General features: G+C 47.7%; 1 protein-coding gene and 1 long non-coding RNA gene across 2 annotated transcripts; both read right to left on the bottom strand.

The window, feature by feature from the left end:
• Window positions 1–216: 216 nt before the first annotated feature.
• LOC124020777 lies at window positions 217–7180 on the bottom strand. Its single transcript, XR_006836140.1, has 3 exons — window positions 7139–7180; window positions 5911–6054; window positions 217–237 (listed from the first exon to the last, which is right to left on the bottom strand). It is a non-coding gene; the product is annotated as an uncharacterized LOC124020777 (long non-coding RNA).
• A 21-nt stretch (window positions 7181–7201) lies between these two features.
• Window positions 7202–21125, bottom strand: wu:fk65c09 (keratin, type I cytoskeletal 13; the record flags this gene model as incomplete). The annotated part of the gene is made up of 5 exons (XM_046336037.1): window positions 20426–21125; window positions 17786–17868; window positions 15761–15917; window positions 7339–7500; window positions 7202–7234 (listed from the first exon to the last, which is right to left on the bottom strand). Coding segments are annotated over exons 1-5 (948 nt in total), but the record flags the coding sequence as incomplete, so codon positions are not given.
• Window positions 21126–24046: the final 2921 nt, after the last annotated feature.

A 24046-nucleotide genomic window follows, 5' to 3' on the forward strand; every position in this document is an offset into this window, starting at 1 on the left:
ACACAGAACTTTGTACAAATGTTATTTTTGTATTTTACAGACTCTTGAAAGATCAGCCTTATGCATGGGCTGAGAGAGATCCTAACTAACAAGTTTTACCTGCCGACCTCCCACCCCTCCAGACCAACATGCCCCCTCCCAGGTCAGCCCACCAGACACCAGCCCAGGTTATCAGCAGATGCATACCAGGTTCTCCATTCACAGACCAGGTTAGACACTCTTGATGTTCAGAAGGATCTGGGAGACCAGACAGAGACCAGGTTATCAACATGAAAGACAGACAGAGACCAGGTTATCACCAGGTGGAGAGAGGGTTGTAAAGAGAGAGGGGGTAGAGCGAGACCAGGTTATCAGACAGGTCAAGACACAGACCAGGTTATGGTAGAGAGATGGTCAGAGAGAGGGTGGTAGAGACACAGACCAGGTTATCACCAGACACAGACCAGGTTATCAAGATGTCAGGGAGAGGGTGGTAGACACAGACCAGGTTAGAGGAGGGAGAGAGGGTGGTAGAGGGAGAGAGGGTGGTATGTCAGAGAGGAGGGAGAGAGGGTGGTAGAGAGAGGAGGGAGAGAGGGTGGTAAAGAGAGGGGGGGGGAGAGAGGGAGCAATTTAAGATTGAGCTGGCATTCCAGGTTATCAACATGCGATATCCGTGCTGGAGAAATTACAGAGCTCCTCTGTAGGTTAACACTCCTCTGTAACGCAGCTCTGTAACACTGCTCTGTAACACTGTAACGCTGCTCTGTAACACTCTTCTGTAACACTCCTCTGTAACGCTGCTCTGTAACGCTGCTCTGTAACGCTCACTGTAACGCTGCTCTGTCACGCTGCTCTGAACAGGTTATCTGTACGCTGACTCAGACCAGGTCTGTAACACTCCTCTGTAACACTCAGAACACAGACCAGGTCTATCACTCAGAACACAGACCAGCTTAACACTCCTCTGTAACACTCCTCAGACGCTGACCTGTAACGCTCCTCTGTAACATGCTCACCAGAACACAGACCAGCTGCTCTATCACCTCTGAACACAGACCAGGTTAACACTCAACATCCTCTGTAACGCTGAACACTCCTCTGTAACCTGCTCTGTAACGGTTAACGCTCACCAGACACAGACCAGGCTAACGCTCCTCTGTAACGCTCCTGTCACGCAGACACAGACCAGGTTATCTCTGTAACGCTGCTCTGTAACGCTGCTCTGACACAGACCAGCTTCTGTAACACTCCTCTGTAACACTCCTCTGTAACACTCAGAACAGACCAGGTTATCAACATGTCACCAGACACAGACCAGGTTATCAACATGTCACCAGACACAGACCAGGTTATCAACACTGCTCTGTAACACAGACAACGACCTCTGTTACACTCATGTCACCAGACACAGACCAGGTTATCAACAACGCTGCTCACCAGCTCTGTAACGCTGCTCTGACGCAGTAACGCTCCTTGAACGCTGCTCTGTAACGCTCCTCTGTAACGCTCCTCTGAACGCTCCTCTGTAACGCTGCTCTGTAACGTTGTCTGTAACGCTGTAACAATCCTCTGTAACGCATGCTCTGTAACGCTCCTCTGTAACGCTGCTCTGTAACGCTGCTCTGTAACGCTCCTCTGTAACGCTCCTCTGTAACGCTGCTCTGTAACGCTCCTCTGTAACGCTGCTCTGTAATGCTGCTCTGTAATGCTCTCTTTAACACTCATCTGTAACATCCTCTGTAACGCTCCTCTGTAACGCTGCTTTGTAACACTCCTGAACGCTCCTCTGTCCTTTCATGCGCTCCTGGCTCCTCTGTAACGCTCCTCTGTAACGATCTGTAACGCTGCAAGTAACGCTGTAACGCTCCTCTGTAACGCTCCTCTGTAACGCTCCTCTGTAACGCTGCTTTGTAACGCTGTAACGCTGCTCCGTAACGCTCCTCTGTAACGCTCCTCTGTAATGCTGTAACGCTCCTCTGTAACGCTCCTCTGTAACGCTGCTCTGTAACACTGCTCTGTAACGCTCCTCTGTAACGCTGCTCTGTAACGCTGCTCTGTAACACTGCTCTGTAACGCTCCTCTGTAACGCTCCTCTGTAACGCTGCTCTGTAACACTGCTCTGTAACGCCCTCTGTAACGCTCCTCTGTAACGCTGCTCTGATGCTCTGTAACGCTCCTCTGTAACGCTGCTCTGTAACGCTGCTCCGGGGAGCTCCTCTGTAACGCTCCTCTGTAACGCTGTAACGCTCCTTTGAACGCTCCACTGTAACGCTGCTCTGTAACACTCCTCTGTAACGCTCCTCTGTAGCTCCTCTGTAACACTCCTCTGTAACACTCCTCTGTAACGCTCCTCTTTAATGCTCCTCTGTAACGCTGCTCTGTAACGCTGGTAACGCTCCTCTGTAACGCTAGAGACTGCTCTGTAACGCTCCTCTTTAATGCTCCTCTGTAACGCTGGTAACGCTCCTCTGTAACACTGCTCTGTAACGCTGCTCTGTAACGCTCCTCTGTAACGCTCCTCTGTAACGCTCCTCTGTAACGCTGCTCTGGGAACGCTCCTCTTTAATGCTCCTCTGTAACGCTGCTCTGTAACGCTCCTCTGAACGGTGGTAACACTCCTCTTTAATGCTCCTCTGTAACGCTGCTCTGTAACGCTCCTCTGTAAGCTGTAACGCTGCGGAGCTCCTCTGTAACGCTTCTAACGCTGCTCTGAACCGCTCCTCTGTAACGCTCCTCTGTAACGCTGCTCTGTAACGCACCTCTGTGCTCCTCTGTAACATTCTGTAACACTCATCTGTAACACTCCTCTGTAACACTCCTCTGTAACACTCCTCTGTAACACTGTAACACTCCTCTGTAACGCTCCTCTGTAACGCTGCTCTGTAACGCTCCTCTGTAACGCTCCTCTGTAACGCTGCTCTGTAACGCTCCTCTGTAACGCTCCTCTGTAACGCTGTAACACTCCTCTGTAACGCTGCTCTGTAACGCTGCTCTGTAACGCTGCTCTGTAACGCTGCTCTGTAACGCTCCTCTGTAACGCTGCTCTGTAACGCTCCTCTGTAACACTCCTCTGTAACACTCCTCTGTAACACTCCTCTGTAACGCTCCTCTGTAACACTGTAACGCTGCTCTGTAACGCTCCTCTGTAACGCTGCTCTGTGACGCTGCTCTGTAACGCTCCTCTGTAACGCTCCTCTGTAACACTGCTCTGTAACACTCCTCTGTAACGCTCCTCTGTAACGCTCCTCTGTAACGCTCCTCTGTAACGCTGCTCTGTAACGCTGCTCTGTAACGCTGCTCTGTAACGCTCCTCTGTAACGCTGCTCTGTAACGCTGCTCTGTAACGCTGCTCTGTAACGCTGCTCTGTAACGCTCCTCTGTAACGCTGCTCTGTAACGCTCCTCTGTAACGCTCCTCTGTAACGCTCCTCTGTAACGCTGCTCTGTAACGTTGCTCTGTAACGCTGTAACGCTCCTCTGTAACGCTGCTCTGTAACGCTCCTCTGTAACGCTGCTCTGTAACGCTGCTCTGTAACGCTGCTCTGTAACGCTCCTCTGTAACGCTCCTCTGTAACGCTGCTCTGTAACGCTCCTCTGTAACGCTGCTCTGTAATGCTGCTCTGTAATGCTCCTCTTTAACACTCATCTGTAACACTCCTCTGTAACGCTCCTCTGTAACGCTGCTTTGTAACACTCCTCTGTAACGCTCCTCTGTAACGCTGCTCCGTAACGCTCCTCTGTAACGCTCCTCTGTAACGCTCCTCTGTAACGCTCCTCTGTAACGCTGCTTTGTAACGCTGTAACGCTCCTCTGTAACGCTCCTCTGTAACGCTCCTCTGTAACGCTGCTTTGTAACGCTGTAACGCTGCTCCGTAACGCTCCTCTGTAACGCTCCTCTGTAATGCTGTAACGCTCCTCTGTAACGCTCCTCTGTAACGCTGCTCTGTAACACTGCTCTGTAACGCTCCTCTGTAACGCTGCTCTGTAACGCTGCTCTGTAACACTGCTCTGTAACGCTCCTCTGTAACGCTGCTCTGTAACGCTGCTCTGTAACGCTCCTCTGTAACGCTCCTCTGTAACGCTGCTCTGTAACACTGCTCTGTAACGCTCCTCTGTAACGCTGCTCTGTAACGCTGCTCCGTAACGCTCCTCTGTAACGCTCCTCTGTAACGCTGTAACGCTCCTTTGTAACGCTCCACTGTAACGCTGCTCTGTAACGCTCCTCTGTAACGCTCCTCTGTAACGCTCTCTGTAACACTCCTCTGTAACGCTCCTCTTTAATGCTCCTCTGTAACGCTGCTCTGTAACGCTGCTCTGTAACGCTCCTCTGTAACGCTCCTCTTTAACACTGCTCTGTAACGCTCCTCTTTAATGCTCCTCTGTAACGCTGCTCTGTAACGCTCCTCTGTAACACTGCTCTGTAACGCTGCTCTGTAACGCTCCTCTGTAACGCTCCTCTGTAACGCTCCTCTGTAACGCTGCTCTGTAACGCTCCTCTTTAATGCTCCTCTTAACGCTGCTCTGTAACGCTCCTCTGTAACGCTCCTCTGTAACACTCCTCTTTAATGCTCCTCTGTAACGCTGCTCTGTAACGCTCCTCTGTAACGCTGCGCTGTAACGCTGCGCTGTAACGCTCCTCTGTAACGCTCCTCTGTAACGCTGCTCTGTAACGCTCCTCTGTAACGCTCCTCTGTAATGCTCCTCTGTAACGCTGCTCTGTAACGCACCTCTATAACGCTCCTCTGTAACACTCCTCTGTAACACTCATCTGTAACACTCCTCTGTAACACTCCTCTGTAACACTGTAACACTCCTCTGTAACGCTCCTCTGTAACGCTGCTCTGTAACGCTGTAACGCTCCTCTGTTACGCTCCTCTGTAACGCTGCTCTGTAACGCTGCTCTGTAACGCTGTAACGCTGCTCTGTAACGCTGCTCTGTAACGCTCCTCTGTAACGCTCCTCTGTAACGCTGCTCTGTAACGCTCCTCTGTAACGCTGCTCTGTAACGCTCCTCTGTAATGCTCTCTGTAACACTCCTCTGTAACGCTGCTCTGTAACGCTCCTCTGTAACGCTCCTCTGTAACGCTGCTCTGTAACGCTGCTCTGTAACGCTCCTCTGTAACGCTGCTCTGTAACGCTGCTCTGTAACACTCCTCTGTAACGCTCCTCTGTAACGCTGCTCTGTAACGCTCCTCTGTAACACTCCTCTGTAACGCTGCTCTGTAACACTGTAACACTCCTCTGTAACACTGCTCTGTAACGCTGCTCTGTAACGCCTCTGTAACGCTGCTCTGTAACGCTGCTCTGTAAAACTCCGCTGTAAAACACTCCTCTGTAATGCTCCTCTGTAACGCTCCTCTGTAACGCTCCTCTGTAACACTCCTCTGTAACACTCCTCTGTAACGCTGCGCTGTAACGCTCCTCTGTAACGCTCCTCTGTAACGCTCCTCTGTAACGCTGCTCTGTAACACTCCTCTGTAACACTCATCTGTAACACTCCTCTGTAACACTCATCTGTAACACTCTTCTGTAACACTCCTCTGTAACACTCCTCTGTAACACTGTAACGCTCCTCTGTAACGCTGCTCTGTAACACTGTAACACTCCTCTGTAACGCTCCTCTGTAACGCTGCTCTGTAACGCTGCTCTGTAACGCTGCTCTGTAACGCTCCTCTGTAACGCTGCTCTGTAACGCTGCTCTGTAACACTCCTCTGTAACACTCATCTGTAACACTCTTCTGTAACACTCCTCTGTAACACTCCTCTGTAACACTGCTCTGTAACACTCTTCTGTAACACTCCTCTGTAACACTGCTCTGTAACTGTAACGCTGTAACGCTGCTCTGTAACGCTGCTCCGTAACGCACCTTGGATTGAATCCCTAACCAGTGTTTGTGAGTGATTCAGTATGGAGGTATGGTGACTGTACCTGGTAGTCCTGGCTCTGCTCAGTGGTGCTGGCCCTTATGGAGGTCAGTTCTCCCTCCAGGCCCATCACCTTGCCACTATACCCAGACAGACGTTGCTGGAACTGGGACTGAACCTCCAACAGCCTGGCCTCTAGGTTCGCCATCTGGAGGAGGGCCGGGTGGGGGACAAACACAGAGAGAGAGAGACACAAAGGGAACACACACACAGGTGCACACACGGAAGACACACATTTAGGATGATAGGGATTGGAACTGGGGACATTTGGGGAGTATAGTGAGTGAGCGGGCATGGTAGGGTTTGTACAGTGTGTGTGTGTGTGTGTGTGTGTGTGTGTGTGTGTGTGTGTGTGTGTGTGTGTGTGTGTGTGTGTGTGTGTGTGTGTGTGTGTGTGTGTGTGTGTGTGTGTGTGTGTGTGTGTGTGTGTGTGTGTGACCCACCCCCATACGTAGTCCCTGGTATTCCATCTGTAGGGTTTCTCTAGTGTGTGTGTGTGTGTGTGTGTGTGTGTGTGTGTGTGTGTGTGTGTGTGTGTGTGTGTGTGTGTGTGTGTGTGTGTGTGTGTGTGTGTGTGTGTGTGTGTGTGTGTGTGTGTGTGTGTGTGTGTGTGTGTGACCCCCCCATGTAGTCCCTGGTATTCCATCTGTAGGGTTTCTCTAGTGTGTGTGTGTGTGTGTGTGTGTGTGTGTGTGTGTGTGTGTGTGTGTGTGTGTGTGTGTGTGACCCACCCCATACGTAGTCCCTGGTATTCCATCTGTAGGGTTTCTCTAGTGTGTGTGTGTGTGTGTGTGTGTGTGTGTGTGTGTGTGTGTGTGTGTGTGTGTGTGTGTGTGTGTGTGTGTGTGTGTGTGTGTGTGTGTGTGTGTGTGTGTGTGTGTGTGTGTGTGTGTGTGTGTGTGTGTGTGTGTGTGTGTGTGTGTGTGTGTGTGTGTGTGTGTGTGTGTGTGACCCACCCCCATACATAGTCCCTGGTATTCCATCTGTAGGGTGTGTGTGTGTGTGTGTGTGGCCCACCCCCCCCATACGTAGTCCCTGAAATTCCATCTGTAGGGTTTCTATAGTGTGTGTGTGGCCCACCCCATCCCTGGTATTCCATCTGTAGTGTGTTTCTGTGTGTGTGTGTGTGTGTGTGTGTGTGTGTGTGTGTGTGTGTGTGTGTGTGTGTGTGTGTGTGTGTGTGTGTGTGTGTGTGTGTGTGTGTGTGTGTGTGTGTGTGTGTGTGGACCCACCCCCATACGTAGTCCCTGGTATTCCATCTGTAGGGTCTGTTTCTCTGTCATCTCCGTGTGTGTGTCGTCACCACCGTCTGCCTGCTTCATCTCCACCTGACACACACACAGAGTGTCACACGTCACACACACACTCAGCACCTCTGATACATGTTTTAATGTTGGCCTGTGGTAGTGCCTGCGTTGGCGTGGTAACAGACCTGTTTCATGTACCAGGCCTCGGCCTGTCTGCGGTTTTTCTCCACGGCCGCCTCGTACTCCGACCTGACTTCAGCCAGCATCAGAGAAAGGTCCTGGCTCTTAGTAGCCCGGACATCCACGTTCACCTGGCCCGTCATCCCCCCACGCGTGGACAACAGCTCCTAGAGAGGTCACAGGTTAGGGGTCAGAGGGTGAGAGAGAAACACAGAGGAAGAGAGAGATAGACAGAGAGAGAAACAGAGAGGGAGAGACATTTACATTTACATTTAAGTCATTTAGCAGACGCTCTTATCCAGAGCGACTTACAAATTGGTGCATTCACCTTATGACATCCAGTGGGACAGTCACTTAACAATAGTGCATCTAAAACTTAGGGGGGTGGGGTGAGAGGGATTACTTAACCTATCCTAGGTATTCCTTAAAGAGGTGGGGTTTCAGGTGTCTCCGTGGTGATTGACTCCGCTGTCCTGGCGTCGTGAGGGAGTTTGTTCCACCATTGGGGGCCAGGGCAGCGAACAGTTTTGACTGGGCTGAGCGGGAGCTGTACTTCCTCAGTGGTAGGGAGGCGAGCAGGCCAGAGGTGGATGAACGCAGTGCCCTTGTTTGGGTGTGGGCCTGATCAGAGCCTGGAGGTACTGAGGTGCCGTTCCCCTCACAGCTCCGTAGGCAAGCACCATGGTCTTGTAGCGGATGCGAGCTTCAACTGGAAGCCAGTGGAGTGACGTGAGAGAACCCTTGAACACCAGACGGGCTGCGGCGTTCTGGATGAGTTGAAGGGGTTTAATGGCACAGGCAGGGAGCCCAGCCAACAGCGAGTCAGTAATCCAGACGGGAGATGACAAGTGCCTGGATTAGGACCTGCGCCGCTTCCTGTGTGAGGCAGGGTGTGCGGATGTTGTAGAGCATGAACCTACACCCACCGCCTTGATGTTAGTCCCTGTTGTCCAGGATCACGCCAAGGTTCTTGGCATCTGGGAGGAGGACACAATGGAGTTGTCGACCGTGATGGCGAGATCATGGAACGGGCAGTCCTTCCCCGGGAGGAAGAGCAGCTCCGTCTTGCCGAGGTTCAGCTTGAGGTGGTGATCCGTCATCCACACTGATATGTCTGCCAGACATGCAGAGATGCGATTCGCCACCTGGTCATCAGAAGGGGGAAAGGAGAAGATTAATTGTGTGTCTGCATAGCAATGATAAGAGAGACCATGTGAGGTTATGACAGAGCCAAGTGACTGGTGTATAGCGAGAATAGGAGAGGGCCAAGAACAGAGCCCTGGGGGACACCAGTGGTGAGAGCGCGTGGTGAGGAGACAGATTCTGTGGTAGGAGCGACCTGTCAGGTAGGACGCAATCCATCCGTAGGAGATGCCCAACTCGGAGAGGGTGGAGAGGAGGATCTGATGGTTCACAGTATCGAAGGCAGCCGATAGATCTAGAAGGATGAGAGCAGAGGAGAGAGAGTTAGCTTTAGTCCGTGATACAGAGGAGAGCAGTCTCAGTTGAATGACTAGTCTTGAAACCTGACTGATTTGGATCAAGAAGGTCATTCAGAGAGAGATAGCGAGCTGGCCAAGGACGGCACGTTCAAGAGTTTTGTACTGGTCTGTAATTGTTGACATCGGAGGGATGAGTGTAGGTTTTTTCAGAAGGGGTGCAACTCTCGCTGAAGACGGAAGGGACGTAGCCAACGGTCAGGGATGAGTTGATAAGCGAGGTGAGGTAAGGGAGAAGGTCTCCGGAAATGGTCTGGAGAAGAGAGGAGGGGATAGGGTCAAGCCAGGTTGTTGGGCGGCCGGCCGTCACAAGACGCGAGATTTCATCTGGAGAGAGAGGGGAGAAAGAGGTCAGAGCACAGGGTATGTGAGCAGAACATCTTTGACTTAGCAAACGAGGATCGGATGTCGTCGACCTTCTTTTCAAAATGGTTGACGAAGTCATCTGCAGAGAGGGAGGAGGGGGGAGGGGGCGGAGGATTCAGGAGGGAGGAGAAGGTGGCAAAGAGCTTCCTAGGGTTAGAGGCAGATGCTTGGAATTTAGCGTGGTAGAAAGTGGCTTTAGCAGCAGAGACAGAGGAGGAAAATGTAGAGAGGAGGGAGTGAAAGGATGCCAGGTCCGCAGGGAGGCGAAATTTTCCTCCATTTCCGCTCGGCTGCCCGGAGCCCTGTTCTGTGAGCTCTGAGTCATCGAGCCACGGAGCGGGAGGGGAGGACCGAGCCGGCCTGGAGGATAGGGGACATAGAGAGTCAAGGGATGCAGAGAGGGAGGAGAGGAGGGTTGAGGAGGCAGAATCAGGAGATAGGTGGGAGAAGGTTTGAGCGGAGGGAAGAGATGATAGGATGGAAGAGGAGAGAGTAGCCGAAGGTTGGGACGGCGCGATACCATCCGAGTAGGGGCAGTGTGGGAGGTGTTGGATGAGAGCGAGAGGGAAAAGGATACAAGGCAGTGGTCGGAGACTTGGAGGGGAGTTGCAGTGAGGTTAGTGGAAGAACAGCATCTAGTAAAGATGAGGTCGAGCGTATTGCCTGCCTTGTGAGTAGGGGGGAAGGTGAGAGGGTGAGGTCAAAAGAGGAGAGGAGTGGAAAGAAGGAGGCAGAGAGGAAAGAGTCAAAGGTAGACGTGGGGAGGTTAAAGTCGCCCAGAACTGTGAGAGGTGAGCCGTCCTCAGGAAAGGAGCTTATCAAGGCATCAAGCTCATTGATGAACTCTCCGAGGGAACCTGGAGGGCTAAATGATAAGGATGTTAAGCTTGAAAGGGCTAGTAACTGTGACAGCATGGAATTCAAAGGAGGCGATAGACAGATGGGTAAGGGGAGAAAGAGAGAATGACCACTTGGGAGAGATGAGGATCCCGGTGCCACCACCCCGCTGACCAGATGCTCTCGGGGTGTGCGAGAACACGTGGGCGGACGAAGAGAGAGCAGTAGGAGTAGCAGTGTTGTCTGTGGTGATCCATGTTTCCGTCAGTGCCAAGAAGTCGAGGGACTGGAGGGAGGCATAGGCTGAGATGAACTCTGCCTTGTTGACCGCAGATTGGCAGTTCCAGAGGCTACCGGAGACCTGGAACTCCACGTGGGTCGTGCGCGCTGGGACCACCAGAGTAGGGTGGCCGCGGCCACGCGGTGAGGAGCGTTTGTATGGTCTGTGCAGAGAGGAGAGAACAGGGATAAACAGACACATAGTTGACAGGCTACAGAAGAGGCTACGCTAATGCAAAGGAGATTGGAATGACAAGTGGACTACACGTCTCGAATGTTCAGAAAGTTAAGCTACGTAGCAAGAATCTTATTGACTAAAATGATTAAAATGATACAGTACTGCTGAAGTAGGCCAGCTGGCAGTGGGTGCGTTGTTGACACTACACTAATCAAGTCATTCCGTTGAGTGTAATAGTTTCTGCAGTGTTGCTATTCAGGGGCTAGCAGGCTAGCTAGCAGTGTTGTTTACGTTACGTTGCGTTAAAAGAACGACAATAGATGGCTAGCGAACCTAGAAAATCGCTCTAGAACACAATTATCTTTGATACAAAGACGGCTATGTAGCTAGCTAAGTAGCTAGCTACGATCAAACAAATCAAACCGTTGTACTGTAATGAAATGAAGTGAAAATGTGATACAACCTGTGAATGCGACCGGGTAGTTGAGTTCTATACAGAAGACGTTGGCTAGCGTTGGCTAGCTGTTGGCTAGCTAGCAGAGTCACCTACGTTAAGGACACAAATAGCTGGCTAGCTAACCTCGGTAAATTAAGATAATCACTCTAAGACTACACACTCTAAACCTAAACAACACAATTATCTTGGATACGATGATACGATGATACGAAGACAGCAAAGACAGCTATGTAGGTAGCTAACACTAAACTAATCAAGTCGTTCAGTTGAGTGTAAAAGTTTCTCAGTGCAGCTAATCAGTGGACGTTAGCTAGCTGGCTAGTGAAGACTACGTTAGGACGGCGAAATACGAGCAATTATCTTTGATACAAAGACGGCTATGTAGCTAGCTGAGAAGAAATTGCTAAGATAAGACAAATCAAACCGTTGTGATATAATGAAATATAATGAAAAAGTTATACTACCCGTTGGAGCGACGTGCAGATGCGACCACTCGCTCTGAACTCTAGTGCCCTTTAGACATGGACAGAGAGGGAGAGAGAGATAGACAGAGAGGGAGAGAGAGATAGACATAGAGAGAAACAGAGAGGGAGAGAGAGATGGACAGAGAGGGAGAGAGAGAGACAGAGAGAAACAGAGAGGGAGAGAGAGATAGACATAGAGAGAAACAGAGAGGGAGAGAGAGATAGAGAGAAACAGAGAGGGAGAGAGAGATAGACATAGAGAGAAACAGAGAGGGAGAGAGAGAGACAGAGAGAAACAGAGAGGGAGAGAGAGAGACATAGAGAGAAACAGAGAGGGAGAGAGATAGACATAGAGAGAAACAGAGAGGGAGAGAGAGAGACATAGAGAGAAACAGAGAGGGAGAGAGAGAGACAGAGAGAAACAGAGAGGGAGAGAGAGAGAGACATAGAGAGAAACAGAGAGGGAGAGAGAGAAACATAGAGAGAAAGAGACAGAGAGAAACAGAGAGGGAGAGAGAGATAGACATAGAGAGAAACAGAGAGGGAGAGAGATAGACAGAGAGAAACAGAGAGGGAGAGAGAGACAGAGAGAAACAGAGAGGGAGAGAGAGATAGACATAGAGAGAAACAGAGAGGGAGAGAGAGAGACAGAGAGAAACAGAGAGGGAGAGAGAGATAGACAGAGAGAAACAGAGAGGGGGAGAGAGAGACATAGAGAGAAACAGAGAGGGAGAGAGAGAGACATAGAGAGAAACATAGAGGGAGAGAGAGAGACAGAGAGAAACAGAGAGGGAGAGAGAGAGACATAGAGAGAAACAGAGAGGGAGAGAGAGATAGACATAGAGAGAAACAGAGAGGGAGAGAGAGAGACAGAGAGAAACAGAGAGGGAGAGAGAGAGACATAGAGAGAAACAGAGAGGGAGAGAGATAGACATAGAGAGAAACAGAGAGGGAGAGAGAGAGACATAGAGAGAAACAGAGAGGGATAGAGAGATAGACAGAGAGAAACAGAGAGGGAGAGAGAGAGAGACATAGAGAGAAACAGAGAGGGAGAGAGAGAGACATAGAGAGAAACAGAGAGGGAGAGAGAGAGACAGAGAGAAACAGAGAGGGAGAGAGAGAGACATAGAGAGAAACAGAGGGAGAGAGAGAGACATAGAGAGAAACAGAGAGGGAGAGAGAGAGACAGAGAGAGAAACAGAGAGGGATAGAGAGAGACATAGAGAGAAACAGAGAGGGATAGAGAGATAGACAGAGAGAAACAGAGAGGGAGAGAGAGAGACATAGAGAGAAACAGAGAGGGAGAGAGAGAGACATAGAGAGAAACAGAGAGGGAGAGAGAGACATAGAGAGAAACAGAGAGGGAGAGAGAGAGACATAGAGAGAAACAGAGAGGGAGAGAGAGAGACATAGAGAGAAACAGAGAGGGATAGAGAGATAGACAGAGAGAAACAGAGAGGGAGAGAGAGAGACATAGAGAGAAACAGAGAGGGAGAGAGAGAGACAGAGAGAGAAACAGAGAGGGATAGAGAGAGACATAGAGAGAAACAGAGAGGGATAGAGAGAGACATAGAGAGAAACAGAGAGGGAGAGAGAGAGACATAGAGAGAAACAGAGAGGGAGAGAGAGAGACAGAGAGAAACAGAGACATAGAGAGAAACAGAGAGAGAGAGAGAGAGACAGAGAGAAACAGAGAGGGAGAGAGAGATAGACAGAGAGAAACAGAGAGGGAGAGAGAGAGACATAGAGAAACAGAGAGGGAGAGAGAGAGACATAGAGAAACAGAGAGGGAGAGAGAGAGACAGAGAGAAACAGAGAGGGAGAGAGAGAGACATAGAGAAACAGAGAGGGAGAGAGAGACAGAGAGAAACAGAGACATAGAGAGAAACAGAGAGGGAGAGAGAGAGAGACATAGAGAGAAACAGAGAGGGAGAGAGAGAGACATAGAGAGAAACAGAGAGGGATAGAGAGATAGACATAGAGAGAAACAGAGAGGGAGAGAGAGAGACAGAGAGAAACAGAGACATAGAGAGAAACAGAGAGGGATAGAGAGATAGACAGAGAGAAACAGAGAGGGAGAGAGAGAGACATAGAGAGAAACAGAGAGGGAGAGAGAGAGACATAGAGAGAAACAGAGAGGGAGAGAGAGAGACAGAGAGAAACAGAGAGGGAGAGAGAGAGACAGAGAGAAACAGAGAGGGAGAGAGAGAGACAGAGAGAAACAGAGAGGGAGAGAGAGACATAGAGAGAAACAGAGAGGGAGAGAGAGATAGACAGAGAGAAACAGAGAGGGAGAGAGAGAGACAGAGAGAAACAGAGAGGGATAGAGAGATAGACAGAGAGAAACAGAGAGGGAGAGAGAGAGACATAGAGAGAAACAGAGAGGGAGAGAGATAGACATAGAGAGAAACAGAGAGGGAGAGAGAGACAGAGAGAAACAGAGAGGGAGAGAGAGAGACAGAGAGAAACAGAGAGAAACAGAGAGAAACAGAGAGGGAGAGAGAGAAACAGAGACAGAGAGAAACAGAGAGGGAGAGAGAGAGACAGAGAGAAACAGAGAGGGATAGAGAGATAGACAGAGAGAAACAGAGAGGGAGAGAGAGAGACAGAGAGAAACAGAGAGAGAAACAGAGAGGAAACAGAGAGAGAGAGAGACAGAGAGAAACAGAGAGGGATAGAGAGATAGACAGAGAGAAACAGAGAGGGAGAGAGAGACAGAGAGAAACAGAGAGGGATAGAGAGAGACATAGAGAGAAACAGAGAGGGAGAGAGATAGACATAGAGAGAAACAGAGAGGGAGAGAGAGACAGAGAGAAACAGAGAGGGAGAGAGATAGACATAGAGAGAAACAGAGAGGGAGAGAGAGACAGAGAGAAACAGAGAGGGAGAGAGAGAGAGACATAGAGAGAAACAGAGAGGGAGAGAGAGATAGACAGAGAGAAACAGAGAGGGAGAGAGAGAGACATAGAGAGAAACAGAGAGGGAGAGAGAGACATAGAGAGAAACAGAGAGGGAGAGAGAGACATAGAGAGAAACAGAGAGGGAGAGAGAGACATAGAGAGAAACAGAGAGGGAGAGAGAGACAGAGAGAAACAGAGAGGGAGAGAGAGAGACAGAGAGAAACAGAGAGGGAGAGAGAGACAGAGAGAAACAGAGAGGGAGAGAGAGACATAGAGAGAAACAGAGAGGGAGAGAGAGACATAGAGAGAAACAGAGAGGGAGAGAGAGACATAGAGAGAAACAGAGAGGGAGAGAGAGACAGAGAGAAACAGAGAGGGAGAGAGAGAGAGACAGAGAGAAACAGAGAGGGAGAGAGAGAGAGACAGAGAGAGAAACAGAGAGGGAGAGAGAGATAGACATAGAGAGAAACAGAGAGGGAGAGAGAGACAGAGAGAAACAGAGAGGGAGAGAAACAGAGAGAAACAGAGAGAGAGAGAGAGAGACATAGAGAGAAACAGAGAGGGAGAGAGAGATAGACAGAGAGAAACAGAGAGGGAGAGAGAGAGACATAGAGAGAAACAGAGGGAGAGAGAGAGACATAGAGAGAAACAGAGAGGGAGAGAGAGACATAGAGAGAAACAGAGAGGGAGAGAGAGACATAGAGAGAAACAGAGAGGGAGAGAGAGACATAGAGAGAAACAGAGAGGGAGAGAGAGACAGAGAGAAACAGAGAGGGAGGGAGAGAGAGAGAGACATAGAGAGAAACAGAGAGGGAGAGAGAGATAGACAGAGAGAAACAGAGAGGGAGAGAGAGAGACATAGAGAGAAACAGAGAGGGAGAGAGAGAGACAGAGAGAAACAGAGAGGGAGAGAGAGAGACATAGAGAGAAACAGAGAGGGAGAGAGAGAGACAGAGAGAAACAGAGAGGGAGAGAGAGAGACATAGAGAGAAACAGAGAGGGAGAGAGATAGACATAGAGAGAAACAGAGAGGGAGAGAGAGACAGAGAGAAACAGAGAGGGAGAGAGAGATAGACATAGAGAGAAACAGAGAGGGAGAGAGAGATAGACATAGAGAGAAACAGAGAGGGAGAGAGATAGACATAGAGAGAAACAGAGAGGGAGAGAGAGATAGACATAGAGAGAAACAGAGAGGGAGAGAGAGAGACATAGAGAGAAACAGAGAGGGAGAGAGAGATAGATATAGAGAGAAACAGAGAGGGAGAGAGAGAGACATAGAGAGAAACAGAGAGGGAGAGAGAGATAGACATAGAGAGAAACAGAGGGATAGAGAGATAGACAGAGAGAAACAGAGGGAGTGAGAGATAGACATAGAGAGAAACAGAGAGGGAGAGAGAGAAGAGAGAGAAACAGAGAAAGAGAGAGCGAGAGACAGGTGGGCCCTCACCTCTTCATGGCTCTTCGCCATGGAGACCCGTTCGTTCTCGTACCCCTGCAGGTCCTGCATCATGGCTGTGATGTTCATCTCAAACTCCCGCTGCAGGTTCCTCAGACCCCCGATGTCCCCCTCCACACACTGGCGCAAAGACAGCTCATTCTCCCACCTGACAGAAATACAATGAATAGAGATGACACCATATTAACAGGCCCAGAGAGATGAGTGACAGATCCGTTAGCTCTTTGGGGTTTAGGCTAGGCTATCTGTAAAGCCCTTTAGTGACACCTGCTGACGTAAAAAAAAAGGGCTTTAACTTTAACTCTACAGGATCGATAGATTCAAAATCCTACAATGTGATTTTCTGGATTTTTTTCCCCTCATTTTGTCTGTCATAGTTGAAGTGTACCTATGATGAAAATTACAGGCCTTTCTCATCTTTTTAAGTGGGAGAACTTGCACAATTGGTGGCTGACTAAATACTTTTTTTGCCCCACTGTATCTGATATGGGCAGAAAGCTTAAATTCTTGTTAATCTAACTGCACTGTCCAATTTACAGTAGCTGTTACAGTGAAATAATACCATGCTATTGTTTGAGGAGAGTGCACAGTTATGAACTTGAAAATGTATTAATAAACCAATTAGGCACATTTGGGCAGTCTTGATACAACATTTTGAACAGATATGCAATGGTGCATTTGATCAGTCTAAAACATTGCGCATGCCCTACTGCCATCTAGTGGCCAAAATCTAAATTGCACCTGGGCTGGAATAATACATTATGGCCTTTCTCTTGCATTTAAAAGATGATGCTACAAAAAAAATACAAAAAACGCATGTTTTTTTCTTTGTATTATCTTATACCAGATCTAACGTTTTATTCTACTACATTAATTTAACATTTCCACAAACTTCAAAGTGTTTCCTTTCAAATGTTATCAAGAATATGCATATCCTTGCTTCAGGGCCTGAGTTACAGGCAGTTAGATTTGGGTATTTTAGACAAAAATTGAAAAAAGGGGCGGATCCTTAGGAGGTTGTTTAAGAAAGGACTGTGATTGATTGATAACTGCAAGATAAGGCCCAATACTACGAGTGCATAGCCTACACGCTACACACAGTGAGCATTTCAACCATAGAAACACTTAATCATTGTAGTTTATTATTTCAACACCGGGTCAGGTGAACTCGATAACTGCCATGGTTATGTTGTAAGAAATGTATGTTTTGTCTGAGAGTGATAGATAATTAAGAAAATCAGTGGGGTTACAACTACAAGCAAAGACCCTGTAGAAGTAGCCTCTGATAACGGTGAGCATTTCATCTCCCGAACCAAAGCTGTTAGCCTGGGCACCTGTCTGTCAGTGCTGTCGTTCCACTCCTTGCCACTCCCTGTTTGGGATGTGACACGGCGTAAAAGGAGTGGAATGTTAGCACAAACAGACTGGTACCAAGCTAACAGCTGTGTCTTCTAACTCACGTCCTTGCCATTTCCTGATGACTAATTGTCCAATAGACTTGGTCTGTAGGAGAAGATGAGGATTAAGTAATGAATAGTGTTGTTTGGACTATCTATAGGCTACAACTGATTTCATGATTTTCTTTACTGGTACCTACTTCATTGAGACATAGTGTATATATTGCTGTGTATATATTGTTGATTGATTATATAGGTAACAACTGGTATCTACTTCATTGAGACAGTATATATTGTTGTGTATATATTGTTGATTGATTATATAGGTAACAACTGGTATCTACTTCATTGAGACAGTATATATTGTTGTGTATATATTGTTGATTGATTATATAGGTAACAGCTGTGTGAGAGTGGTGCATAAAGAACCATTCTCCTCCAGGACATAAAGCCTGTTTCACTGTTCAGGATATGTCCACTATGTATCACTGAGACACCTTAATGAAGAAAATAATTCAATCAAGTTTGCATGTCAATCTACTCAAAATGTTGCCAAGGACAATAAACTATTCATCCATCCATCCAATCATCCATCCATCCAATCATCCATCCATCCTACTTGACTCTGAAGTCGTCAGCAGTCAGCTTGGCGTTGTCGATCTCCACAGCAATCTGATTGTTCTGTATCAGGAAACCCATGAGCTGCAGACAGAGACAGGAGTCAGACACTGTGTGTGTGTGTGTGTGTGTGTGTGTGTGTGTGTGTGTGTGTGTGTGTGTGTGTGTGTGTGTGTGTGTGTGTGTGTGTGTGTGTGTGTGTGTGTGTGTGTGTGTGTGTGTGTGTGTGTGTGTGTGTGTGTGTGTGTGTGTGTGTGTGTGTGTGTCCTAGTCCCACAAGCCATTTCACAAATGATGATGCTTTCCAAAAATATCATATTTTTTTGAGAAATCATTTCCAAAGACGTTTTTTAGGGCATGTAGTAAGATATTCAAATGATCTACTCAATAACATACCCATAATGCACTCAACAACATACCCCATAACGCACTCAACAACGTACCCCATAACGCACTCAACAACGTACCCCATAACGCGCTCAACAACGTACCCCATAATGTGCTCAACAACGTACCCCATAATGAGCTCAACAACGTACCCCATAACGCGCTCAACAACGTACCCCATAACGCGCTCAACAACGTACCCCATAACGCGCTCAACAACGTACCCCATAACACGCTCAACAACGTACCCCATAACGCGCTCAACAACGTACCCCATAATGAGCTCAACAACGTACCCCATAATGAGCTCAACAACGTACCCCATCATGCACTCAACAACGTACCCCATCATGCACTCAACAACACCCCATCATGCACTCAACAACACCCCATCATGCACTCAACAACGTACCCCATAATGCACTCAACAACGTACCCCATAATGCACTCAACAATGTACCCCATAATGCGCTCAACAATGTACCCCATAATGCACTCAATAACCATAATGCACTCAACAACATACCCCATCATGCACTCAACAACGTACCCCATAATGCACTCAACAACGTACCCCATAATTAACTCAACAATGTACCCCATAATGCACTCAACAACGTACCCCATAATGCACTCAACAACGTACCCAATAATGCACTCAACAACGTACCCATAATGCGCTCAACAACGTACCCCATAATGCGCGCAACAACGTACCCCATAATGAGCTCAACAACGTACCCCATAATGCACTCAATAACCATAATGTTCTCAATAACCATAATGCACTCAACAACGTACCCCATAATGCACTCAACAACTTACCCCATAATGCACTCAACGACATAGCCCATAATGCACTCAACGACATAGCCCATAATGCACTCAACGACATAGCCCATAATGCACTCAACGACATAGCCCATAATGCACTCAACGACGTAGCCCATAATGCACTCAACGACGTAGCCCATAATGCACTCAACGACGTACCCCATAATGCACTCAACGACGTACCCCATAATGCACTCAACGACGTACCCCATAATGCACTCAACGACGTACCCCATAATGCACTCAACGACGTACCCCATAATGCACTCAACGACGTACCCCATAATGCACTCAACGACGTACCCCATCATGCACTCAACAACGTACCCCATAATGCGCTCAACAACGTACCCCATAATGCGCGCAACAACGTACCCCATAATGAGCTCAACAACGTACCCCATAATGCACTCAATAACCATAATGTTCTCAATAACCATAATGCACTCAACAACGTACCCCATAATGCACTCAACAATGTACCCCATAATGCACTCAACAACGTACCCCATAATGCACTCAACAACGTACCCCATAATGCACTCAACGACATAGCCCATAATGCACTCAACGACATAGCCCATAATGCACTCAACGACATAGCCCATAATGCACTCAACGACATAGCCCATAATGCACTCAACGACATAGCCCATAATGCACTCAACGACATAGCCCATAATGCACTCAACGACATAGCCCATAATGCACTCAACGACGTACCCCATAATGCACTCAACGACATAGCCCATAATGCACTCAACGACATAGCCCATAATGCACTCAACGACGTACCCCATAATGCACTCAACGACGTACCCCATAATGCACTCAACGACGAACCCCATAATGCACTCAACGACGCACCTCATAATGCACTCAATAACCATAATGCACTCAATAACCATAATGCACTCAATAACATACCCCATAATGCACTCAATAACCATAATGCACTCAATAACATACCCCATAATATACCCAATAACCATAATGTACTCAACAACATACCCTCAAATGCACTCAACGACATGTATGACTATAGCAAATATAGGTAAGGTCATCTACAATACTGGATATTATTTTAGCAAAAACATTCCAAGACATTTAGCAGTAGGCTCCCACTGGGCACATACTGTATGTCAATTCAATGTCTGTCCCACATTGGTTCAACGTAATTTCATTGAAATGATGTGTCTCCCAGTGTGTCTCCCGTGGGACAGTTCTTGTGCGCTTTTACGCGCAACTTTTACAATTGTGTGTGTGTGTGTGTGTGTGTGTCACAAGCCATTTCACAAATGATGATGCTTTTCAAAAATATCATATCATTTTTTGAGAAATAATTTCCAAATACGTTTTTAGTTGTTTAATTGGCATGCTCGCTCAAGGAGAGAGACGGAGAGAGAGTTTTAACGCCTACCTGCTCCATGAGTGGTTTGAGTGTTGCGTCGTAGATGGTCAGGTCGTGCGCCTCCACCTTGTTGAAGGTGAAGGTCTTCAGCTTCTCCTCCAGCTGGTGGTTGGTGGCCTCCAGCTGGCGAACCTTCTCCATGTAGGTTGCCAGGCGGTCGTTCAGGTTGTGCATGTGCTGCTTCTCGTTACCGGTGAACCCGAGGGACGTGTCCTCAACACCTCCACCGTACCCGAAACCTCCTCCTCCACCACCTCCACCGCCACCGCTGCCACCGGTGCTCATCCCACTCCCCAGACCTGCCATGTGGCTGGAGGATGACATCCTGAACACTCCTCCTCCACCGTCTCCAAAGCCCTTCCCGAATCCGAGACTAGTGCCTCCTCCTCCGACCCCAATGCCCATTCTGCTCCCGAAGCTGGAGCGCATTGACGACCCTCCGGCGGAGGACAATGCCATCTTCCGGCTCCCGAACCCGGAGAAAGAGTTGGCGGAGAACCGCTGTTTCCCGGACAGACTCATCGATCAAGACTACAACAATGACTATGGCCTAGCTGAGAGAAAGAGACTGCCTATCTTTCAGTCTTCTGTCCTCTACCGCTACTGCTGCTTGTGCTGCTGCTGCTGAGGTGGCGAGGGTCTGAAGCGGCTGAGAGAGCCTGTGACCGCGGCTACTGTCCCCGAGCGTCAAGTGTTAATATCCTGAGTATTAAGTGATGGATATATATATAGAGCGGCACTGGATCGCTCTCCACGCCCCGGTAAAGCGCAATTGGCCACTGGTAGCTGAACCCCCCAGCCCCAGGCCAATGTTCCTTGATCTTTTGGGTGGAGCTGAAGGTACAGGGAGGTGAACTGTGTATTAATGTGACTGTCACGTGGCTAAGGGCGTGGTACTGCACACAGGACTCTGTGTAAAAGTAGTGCACTATGCAGTGATGTAAAGTACTTCATTAAGTAAAAATACTTTAAATCACTACTTACAATTGGGTACTTTAACCACCATTGGAAAGTAGTGCAGGGAATAGGGTGCCATTAGGGATGTACATTAGGGTAAAGTAGTGCACTATGTAGGGAATAGGGTGCCATATATGGTGCCATTAGGGTAAAGTAGTGCACTACGTAGGGAATAGGGTGCCATTAGGGATGTACATTAGGGTAAAGTAGTGCACTATGTAGGGAATAGGGTGCCATATATGGTGCCATTAGGGTAAAGTAGTGCACTACGTAGGGAATAGGGTGCCATTAGGGATGTACATTAGGGTAAAGTAGTGCACTACGTAGGGAATATGGTGCCATTAGGGATGTACATTAGGGTAAAGTAGTGCACTACGTAGGGAATAGGGTGCGCCATTCGGGAAATAATCACAAGTGTTTTTCTATTACTTTTACATAACGGTCCATTAGTGCAGTTCTCATTAAGCGAAAATTCGGAATTTGTGGCGTGCGTGTGTGTGGGTGCGTGCGTGTGTGTGTCAGTCAGTTTGTGTGTACCATTGGGTGTGTGTCAGTCAGTTTGTGTGTACCATTGGGTGTGCCAGTTTGTGTAGGTGATGATCGTGACAGTTCATGATTGATTGTTGATTTAACACCAACATAATGACAGATGCCTGGCTGAGACAGGTCTACATGGCACAGAAAGGGATTCACTGCAAGCCACACTTGAATGTATGTAACCCAATAAAACCCCCAGATGATGGCTTCTCTTTTAGACTGTTTGACGGATTCCAAATGAATAATAATAAATAAACAGAAGAGAGGAGACACCCTTCGGGACAAATCACTTCTCCGATTCCACCCACAGTGGGGAAAGATCTCTCCTTTCGCGATCCCACGGTTGGCAGCCAGCGCATTCACTCAGCCTGCAGCTGTGGGCAAAACAAAGTGGCCCGGTTGCATTTCTTCTCCAAGACCAAAGGGGTTGGGTGTTGTTGTTGTTGTTCATCACAGCGTAAAGTAATGAAATGAAGCATAATGACATTTGCATGAAGCTTCGAAGGGAAGGACTCGTTTAAATGTAGATATCAAAGATAGGTTTATTTGAAGTGATGTCTGTGTGCGCACTGCACAGCTCCAGGTCTCCCAACCGCGAGCCCTGTGCCTAAACGTTTGATACACATTTAAGATTGATTTACGGATTGTTGGAGAGAGGAAGAGTGGTGAGGGAGACACTGGAGGAGAGAGAAAGGGAGAGAGAGAGTGTGTGAGAGAAGAGAGTGAGGAGATAGAGATAAAGAGAGAATGATAGTGGGAGAATGGAGAGAGAGTGTGTGAGAGAAGAGAGTGAGGAGATAGAGATAAAGAGAGAATGATAGTGGGAGAATGGAGAGAGAGTGTGTGAGAGAAGAGAGTGAGGAGATAGAGATAAAGAGAGAATGATAGTGGGAGAATGGAGAGAGAAACGGCAAGATAAAGAATGAGATTGACTCTTGGCACAACAGTCAGGGTGTCATGATTGAACCTGTTAGGATGCTCAGGTGTTCTGCTCATCTGTCGCCCCGGGAGTTCTGGGTACAATTATAGGCCTTATTGTTAAGGAGGGGGAGAGGGGGAGGTGGTGGGGGAGATTAAAAAGGGGGAGGGGGACACAACACCTTGAGTGGGAAAGTGTGTAGTAATTTGGAGAATAAAAATGTATATCAAGCTTATGTAACTATGGAGATATAAAACGCATTTACAGCTTATGTAACTATGGAGATATAAAACGATATAAATCTTATGTAACTATGGAGATATAAAACTATATAAATCTTATGTAACTATGGAGATATAAAACTATATAAAGCTTATGTAACTATGGAGATATAAAACTATATAAAGCTTATGTAACTATGGAGAAATTAAACTATATAAATCTTATGTAACTATGGAGATATAAAACTATATAAATCGTATGTAACTATGGAGAAATTAAACTATATAAATCTTATGTAACTATGGAGATATAAAACTATATAAATCTTATGTAACTATGGAGATATAAAACTATATAAAGCTTATGTAACTATGGAGATATAAAACTATATAAAGCTTATGTAACTATGGAGAAATTAAACTATATAAATCTTATGTAACTATGGAGATATAAAACTATATAAATCTTATGTAACTATGGAGATATTAAACGTGTGTACACCAAAGCAAATAACTTGTACACATATGGTTATACACACAGGGCCTACAACCGTAGAGTCATTTTGATAACAACAAGCAATGCAGTTTCATAATAACTTCAGTTGAAAAATGCCTTCTGACGTTCCTCTTATCACCTCTGAGACAATGGCTGGCAGCGGCCCACGTTGTGTGGTGTCTAATGGTTAATCTAATGTTTATGTTCGTCCTGTGTGGTTTCCCCCACAGCCCAGCCCTGTGATGGGAGGACTGTTGGAGGAGTAGTACTAGAACACAGTGTACAATCTGTCTGCCTAGCCTGTGTCTCCTTATCCAAGCTCCTAACCTTCTATATCCCCTAGCTCCTAGCCTGTGTCTCTTTATCCAAGCTCCTAACCTTCTATATCCCCTTGCTCCTAGCCTGTGTCTCCTTATCCTAGCTCCTAACCTTCTATATCCCCTAGCTCCTAGCCTGTGTCTCCTTATCCTAGCTCCTAACCTTCTATATCCCCTAGCTCC

This window comes from Oncorhynchus gorbuscha, unplaced genomic scaffold (assembly GCF_021184085.1).
Source record: "Oncorhynchus gorbuscha isolate QuinsamMale2020 ecotype Even-year unplaced genomic scaffold, OgorEven_v1.0 Un_scaffold_907, whole genome shotgun sequence".
Taxonomy (NCBI): domain Eukaryota; kingdom Metazoa; phylum Chordata; class Actinopteri; order Salmoniformes; family Salmonidae; genus Oncorhynchus; species Oncorhynchus gorbuscha.